Consider the following 8407-nt stretch of genomic DNA (forward strand, 5'->3'; position numbering starts at 1 on the left):
AAACCGGTGGATTAATACACTTTCTGCTTTGGAAGTTGATGAAGCAGGAAACAATGCAGAGTAAACAGGAAGTGGTTTCAATTTTCTTTTAGGGGGAAAAAAAAGGGAAAAGGGGGATGAAAACCATGAAAGGGCTTCAGGCCACTTGTCTTTCTTCAACCTGAAGATACACATGTGACTTTCAAACTGTGTAAAGTGACAGCAGATAGTGACCTGTTTTTTTCTAATTTCTCTGATTGTGTTATAGCTAAAGATAAAAAAAAAGATCTTGAGGTAAAATGCAGAGTATCATGGGTTGGGGATGAACCCCCTACTGTTCACTTGTGGAAATCTCTGACATCTGATGTTGTGACGTTAGAAAAGTTAAGATACTGTATCGGAGGAAAGACTCATCTCTTTAAAAGAAAATGGGAGAAGCCTTTGAATCTTCTAAATGTTAAGTGCAACTTATCATAATGATCCCTGAATGATTATCTTGCTATTGTACAACATCACTGTTAATCACATGCTGAATGTGACTACTGGACCAACTATGCAGATACTTTGCTAAAGTGCACTGAGCTGTTATTGTTTTGTCTTTGAAAATAAATAAAAAGAATGTTAAAAAAATAAATAAAATGCAGAGTATTGTTCTGACGATGTGTCAAATTTAAAATGTAGAGCAGAAAACAGACAAAAAGCAGACCATACAATAAGATTGCATATCGACTTTAAAGGAATGAGTTTGACAATGTAAAACAGCAATACACAGACAGAAAGTTATTCTGTAAACTTCTACTAATAAATATCAAAATAAATACAGCGCTGCACAAATACAGTGCACATCTCAACTGTTGTGAGAAACCTTTTCATTTTGCTCTCAATCAACATTTTTGGAACGTGAGGACTTTTCTTTGACAGAAGAAATATACAAATATGTAATATTAAAAAAAAAACAGCTACATAATGGTTCACAATTATTTTATCCTCATAAGTTAAAGTCTTTATATGTGATTTTTTTGATCCAGCAGATGTTGCCCTTGAGCACCAGCATGAAACCAAAACAACTTGCGCTGCATTGTTGTGTTAGCATGCTAATGCTAGCGATCTTTATTATGCTTGTATCTTCACACTGCATGTAAATTTACCTGAAATGAGCGTGATCTAGAAACACAGTTAAGCAGTGAGTACAGTATGTTATTCTTCTTTTCTCTAGTCCCTCAATTAAACAACTTTTATACTCGAGGGGAGGAGTCAGCCGGCCGTCCGGGCGATGTAAACAAACTGAAGATAGGACTCTGAAAACTTTGAAAACATCACAGACAGTGGGACTCGGGTGTTACACCCATTGTAGACAGTCATGACTCACAGAGTTATTTTCAGAGGATATACTTGATTTCTACATTTAAGTGTGAAGAATCACATATAAAGACTTTAAATAATAATTATGTTCTAGGATACAAGATTCAAGAATACTTGTGTTCCTTTCATAACGATCGCAAAACACACAATTCTGTTTTTTCAGTAAAATGACGCACTAAACTCGGAGAAGTGTAAAGTGCAGTGACCCCTGTGCTTATACAAAGGTGGGTTTGAGGTCTTCTTTGAACACCACGGGGTGCGGGGAGCGGTACAGGCCGGTGTAGCCGTCGTACTCGCTGTCGGAGGAGTCAGAGGAGGAGTCAGAGGACAGGAGCGAGCCTCGCTGCAGGCACGAGTCACAGAACGGACGGTGGTAGTAACAGTAGTCCATGGAGCTGCTGGAGTCAGAGTCCCAGTACCCGCAGGAGTCTCTAATGCGTCTGTTCTGACCGTTGTCACCGGCTGCTTCCACGCGCGACGACGCTGTGTGAAACCTGTGAGACCTTGAATCACACTTCCGACATTTTCTAACCGCTTCATTCCCTTCTGCGTCTCCTTCCTCCCCCTCTTCCTCTTCCTCCAGGTCAGAGTCTTCCACCTGAATGAGGTTACCCCCCACTGTGGCTGCATCAAGTCCAGGGTTGACCTTTCTCTTCCCACACGCAGCAGCAGCCTCTGCGCCCGTGTAGAAGCAGCGAGGGGCCAAACCTCTCCCGGAGGAGCGGAAGGGCGGCCGTCGCTTCCTCATGGCGTACGGAGAGACGCTGGGGAAGCGGAAGAGAAGAGGCGGCGGATGAGGGGAGCGTGGAGTCCGCAGGGAAAGCGGGGAGAGCGCAGCAGAAGCGTCTGGATATTTCAGCTGAGAAGACATTTGACCGGGGGATCGAAGCGCTGTCTCTATAATGGCGTCCACGTTCAGCTCCTGGAGGATCTCCTGCAACTGCTCGCTGCTCACAAAACCAGCCGGTCTGGTGTTTCGTCTCAGATTGAGCGTCAGGCCACTTTGATTGTTGAGAGTTTCAACCTGAGCGGGGTTTAATCCTCTGTGGGATTGTAGGGAAGTGACAAACTGAACTGTTTCCTCTGCTGTTCTGAGTAACCCGCTGGACTTTAGGGACACGGGCTCTTTAGGATCCCGTGTTCTGGACTCAGCTGGGCCTCCACCTGTAGCACCGCTTGCAGTGACGCTTTTCTTATTTTCACCCTCAGAGAGAGGAAAGGAGGCGGGGATGAGGTCTGGAGATTTAGCAGCAGAGGGGGGCGTTCTGTCAGATAATGGAACAGCTGCAGTGAGAGGAGGAGGAGGAGGAGGAGGAAGTGGGGATCTGGTGTCCCTCTGAGGTAGAGATGAGGAAGAGATCCGGTCAGACTGAAGCTCTGTGGTCTGAGTGGAGGAGGAGTTGAGGTTGGTGTCAGAGGAGTCCAGGTCCTGGTCGTCGGGCGGCTGACTGGCCGACATGAGGCGCAGGAGTTTACCCTTGGCGTTGTTCACCTGCTCCTGCAGACTGTCGATCACAGCGTTCTTCTGGAGATTTAAAAAAAAAAAAAACGTAAACACTCATACACATAACCTCTGTGAACAATATATCAAAAGTATTGAACAGCTGGTGTGAATGCGAGTGAGTCTAGGACTCCATTAAAATGCCAAGTCAGCATGTGAACATTCTCATTAACCCTTTGACTTGCATTGTAACCACACGGTTGACCTTTTTTCCCCCGTCATATTGTAACCCTGATTATGTCCAATGGGTGGCGCTGCTGTACATAATTATCATTATCTGAAAACTGTGGAAAATACCGGGAGTGACTCTGCGCTGCACAGCTCCTCAGAAATCTCACAGAACAAGAGCAAATATATTTTCACATATCATTTATAGACCCTCTAACAATCATAGTTTAGTTGAAGGAAATAAATTTGACAATTAAATATATATCTACGATTCCTCAGAAAACATGGTTAACAGCTCGGTTGAGTTGCCGGTCTATGCAAACGGCCTGGCTCGAGTCACTAATTTCTTATTTTGTTCACCTTTTCTAACCATTGCTACTCATTCAGTTTGTTAAATAAGTTCTACTCTCTGTGATGTTTTTAAATGAAAAAACTCAACATTTTGTTGCAGAATTGAAAGAAATCCATTCATGCCCAAAGTAACCCTGAACAGGCAACCAGCTGGTTTTCCTGCATATCTGCTTCCTGATCGGGTAAAAATATAACCTGTTGCTTAATGAAGAGGCAGGAACACAATTTTACCAACAAATATTTTTTTGCAAATGGATTTCTTAGTGTGGAAGTCAAAGGGTTAAAGAAAAGTTAGAGAGTAACCTTGGATTAGTGGTAACAAATTAAACTAAATTAGTATTCACAAAATCACATTAAAGCTCCTGCAGGGAGGGCTTGCCAATAAGTTCCTAAAAGAAGTCTTTAATAGAAAATGTAAGAGCATGGCCCTCCTGTCCTCTCTTAGATATAAGTCTTTCCTCTTTTAGCAGTAGACTGGATAAGAACAGTGCATTACCTCATTCAGTAGTTTTTTCATGGAGGTGTTCTCCCCCAGCAGGTAGTAGATCTCGTCTTGGCTGTACACCGACGGCTGGCTCTTACTGGGGCTGCTGAAATACTTTGCCATCTGACTCGGGTTGTTCTGATCCTCCTCAAACTGTCTCCACTGTGTCAGCTGCACGGTGACGAGATAGATGGAAAAAAAAAAAGGTGTTACGCAAACTTTAAAGTAAAGCTGCATCACACACACATGAGTAGTAAATGTTTCCAGGATCATTCAACACGGGACCTTTTGACCAGGTGTGTTTGAGCCTGTTGCTCACTGTTCAAACATTTCCTTCCTTTCCCGCTGGAGAGGCATTCTTTCCCCGCCGCCAGCAGACACTCAAAGAGTCATAAACCTGTTTGCAGCAGCCTACGTAGATTTGACTCATAAACACCTTCTGTGTGAGTCACTCTCCTTTGATAGACATGGCACACTGGCACGCATACGGCAAATAAAGACGTGGGAACCAGAATCAGACGATTGATTTTACAACTTTGTCAAAAAAAAAAAAAAAAAGAGAAAGTCAGACGAGCATCTTTCATTCTGTCATGTGTCTGCGTATCTGTATCATCAGATCTGTCTGACTGTTTTAATGGCTGGATTCCACACGCGCCATCCTGTGACACTCACACTGATATTAAAAATGGCCGGTTATTGTTATAATTTCTATCATTACTTATTTATTCCTCTATTTTTATTATTTTTTAGTTTTGGTTTTTTGTTTCGTAGTGACTTTGTATTTGTTTTCCTCCTTTTTCTAACTCTGACTTCCATCCACACACACAGACAGACACACACACACACACACACACACACACACACACACACACACACACACACACACACACACACACTCAAGTAAAACATGAATATACCCCTTTTCTGGCCTGTGCTCATTTTAAGTGTATTGTCTCTTGTCTTGCAATAAAAAAAAAAATTAAAAAAAAGCTGAAAGTTTTCGGGGAAAAAAAAAATAATAATAATAAAAAATAAAAAATAAAAAATAAATAAATAAATAAATAAATAAATAAATAAATAAATAAATAAATAAATAAATAAAAATAAAAAAGATAAAAACGTCCGGTGTCGTCATTTCACAAAAGGAGATGTCAGGCGTGTTTTTCCAACAAAGAGGAAGAAATCCTGCTCTTCCCTAAACTTTATTAATTCATCATATATGGGAGTGATGACATTTTTTCTCTTTACCTGAGGGACAAACAGCACGCAGTTGGTGGCCAGCGTGCAGATGAAAATGGCTCCAGCCACAGTGCTGTAGACCAGGTTAGGATATGCCTGCAGGAAGATGGAGACAGGAACGGCCACAGCCGACGAGAGGGTGACCAGAGTGGCCGCTGTTATGATGGTCGGGGATTGGTTGACAGGAGGATGGCTGACTGTGCTGGTCAGCCCGGCTAGAAACGTCCCGTAGAGGAGAAGACAACCCTGAAGAGAAAACAGAAAAGGATAAAGTCAAGACAGCGCTCAAAGAAAAAAAACTGAAGGGCAAAATACATTTTGAAAAGCTAAATGAAGTAAAAGGTAAGAGGCACTAAATATAGCAGATCTTAGCAGATTCTATTACATACAGAATGAAGTGCTGTGTCATCATGAAATATAAATAGGTCACTGATATTCATAACTCGTAATATAAGTCACATGTGCAAATCTTAACACAGTGAAAAACATATCGTACAAAAACACAAAAACATTTTTTTGGTTATTTTTTTGGTACATTGTTATGTCTGCTCCACGTCTGTCCTGCATGAGATACATTTTTTTATATTAACCAAATGCTGCTTTATGTGTATCCTGCATGGTTTATGTATTTTCACCTGTGGCTGCTCACCTGTCTGCTTAATTACTGTCATGATATTTCTTTTTGTAGCTTTTAGCGATGTTTGAATTGGTTTTTTTAAGGGGCCTTTTATAAAAATCTGGCCTTAGCCTTTTGGCTAACTCTGGCATATTTACTGAAATGTTTATTAATATGCGATGTCCCTGTAAAATAAAAAAAATAATAAAATAAATGACTTGCCGTCGATCACAGCACGAGTTTGTGCTGTAGTTCAGAGCTTTACACAGTGGCAGACTGAAACTGCTTCAGGACGTCAAACAACTGATAGTAAAAGGAATTTGCTTGTATAGCACTTTTTCAAAGAGGTTACACTGCAGGTCACAAGCGACCCATTCACACTCTGATGGCAGAGGTTGCTATGTAAAGTGTCCATCAGTACTACGTGAGCAACTTGGGGTAAAGTGTCTTGTCCAGGGACACATTCAAGATTCAAGATTAGAAAAACGTTATTGTCTATCACATTGTGACAGAAAATTACCTTTTGTTGAGGCTAAACATGAAAACATACAAACATTCACACTAATACTCACATCAGGTCATAAATAGCTAAAAGTACCCTAAATAGGTAAAAACACATGCAGAGCATTTAAAAAACATTGCTTATCTAACCTTGTTTAAAATGCGTATTGCAGAGGGAATAAAAGAGATTCTGTAAGTTTTCTTTTTTGCCAGTGGTACTCTAAAACTCTAGACTGCCTGAGGGGGGGCAGCTGAACCGAGTGGTGAGTGAGTGGTGTGAAGGGTCCTGAGTGATGCACTGAGTGATGCAGACTGCTTTCCTTTCTGCTGCTCGCATGTAAAGTTCTGATAGTTGGATCTGGGTAGTGCCGGTGATTTTTGTTGCATGTTTAATGATACCAGTAAGTTTTTTCTTGCATTTTTCGGTGAGACAATCGTACCAGGATAAAATGTTAAATGTGAGGACTGATTCAACGAGTGACCGGTATACTGCTGTTAAAATGTCCTGTCTGACGTTTAAACTTTTTAGCCTCCTCAGGAGAACTACATCGACATGTGGCTACAGGAGCTGGGAATCAAATCCCCCGACCTTCTGGTTGAGAGACAGCTGACTCTACCACTGAGCCACAGCCCGGCCCGAAGTAAGATGAACTTGTTGTTGTTGAATAAATCTGGCAATTCATTTTATTGTAAGCTACTTCTGTGGCATTTAAAAAAAAGCTTCTAGCCCGTTACGTGTGTCGCACTTTATAAATATAAAGTATTTTGATGCACAAATAGAAATTCTTAGTCTGAAAGTTGAGACTTAACGAGTCTAGACATGCTGACACACAGATGGAGTCTTGGGGGATTTTACAGGTCAGGTCTCAGTGGAGGATTCACCTACTTCAAGTAAAGAAGTTATGTTTAATAAATATGATTATAAGCATTTAAGGTTTTCCAACAAAACCAGAATCAGCTCGGTGAAAAGGTGACATGTGATCAAAAATCAGAAGCATCAGCTGTCAGTAAAAGATTCAATATTTTTAAATAAAATGAGCCAAAATATTGAAGAACTAAACACTAAAACCAGACAATGTTTGAAAATACAGACTATTTGGGCATTGCTGTCATAGAATACACTGATTCATCTCTCTCACAACAGAAACTACAGAGTATGGATGTTCAAATTATGCACAGCCGAGTATCAACCAATGAGAAGTTAAGAACAAACTTGCAAAGGAGAAAAAAAGTTTGAAGCAGCTTCACTATGTGCACAACAATCTTTATAAATGTTATCTTTCCAGCCTCTCAAACACATATCTTTTTTTTTTCTCTCTGAATAATTCCTGCTGCGTTCACACATCGGCCCACCCTGACTTCACAAGTAAAATTTGACCAGGGTGCTGACGGGAAAATTTGGTCCGTTTGCATTCACATATGCAGCTCAGATAAAAAAGAAATGTGGGGAAATTCTCAGGAGTTTTGGGGGATGATTGAAAACACCAAAATGTTTTTAGGAAATAGAGAAACCATTAAATAGAATATGAATGACGAAATAGAATTGCCATAAAAATGAGCTCAACAAAGTGGCTCATTTTATTGCTGAAGTTTTCTCACCTTCTGAACAGCAATGAGGACGGTCCACAGATCCGAGTATGAAGAAGAACATGAGTCCAGCTGAGACAAAGAGTAGGAAATGTCGCTCTCCACCACCTGGACCAGGAAACAAAATAAAAACAGTGAGATTATGTCTTTAAAGTTTAGATACTTGTTTTTAGTATGATCAATGTGCAGTCTTAAAAACTATGATTTCTTGCAGTTTTAGGCAAGTACAGTGTTTAATCTACACACTCAGATTCTACCTTTACAACAGCGCTGACAGATCGTGAACACCTGACAGGGTCTGCCAGGTTCCAGGCAGTGAGAACCAGAAAGTCCACCAGGATCAACAGAGCCACCATCCCCATCAGCTGGATGTCTCGGATGATCTGAGACAGAAAATAGAGTCATCAACACTCTAAACAAAGTCATACAGTTATAAAGAATGAAGTAGCATTTTGACATAAATGTTACTGTTAAGGGAACACAGCAAGTCTCATGTAGATGTGATTGATGTAAACATGTTATGGGACAAACTAAAAAAGCCCTCAGAGAGCACGTCTAGGCTCGTTAAGTCTCAAATATCAGACTGAGAAATTCTATTTCTGTATCAAGGGTTGTATCA

General features: G+C 40.8%; 1 protein-coding gene across 1 annotated transcript in view; it reads right to left on the reverse strand.

The window, feature by feature from the left end:
- Positions 1-264: 264 nt before the first annotated feature.
- Positions 265-8407, reverse strand: part of gpr156 (G protein-coupled receptor 156) — a 22158-nt gene continuing 14015 nt past the window's right edge. Inside the window, exons 6-10 of the mRNA XM_061053448.1 lie at positions 8046-8171; positions 7801-7896; positions 5094-5330; positions 3858-4016; positions 265-2866 (exon numbers count right to left, since the gene is read on the reverse strand). Coding sequence (XP_060909431.1) covers positions 1556-2866; positions 3858-4016; positions 5094-5330; positions 7801-7896; positions 8046-8171 — 1929 coding nt within the window. The 3' untranslated portion in view covers positions 265-1555. The remainder of the gene's footprint in view (positions 2867-3857; positions 4017-5093; positions 5331-7800; positions 7897-8045; positions 8172-8407) is intronic.

This window comes from Labrus mixtus, chromosome 13, assembly GCF_963584025.1.
Source record: "Labrus mixtus chromosome 13, fLabMix1.1, whole genome shotgun sequence".
Lineage (NCBI taxonomy): Eukaryota > Metazoa > Chordata > Actinopteri > Labriformes > Labridae > Labrus > Labrus mixtus.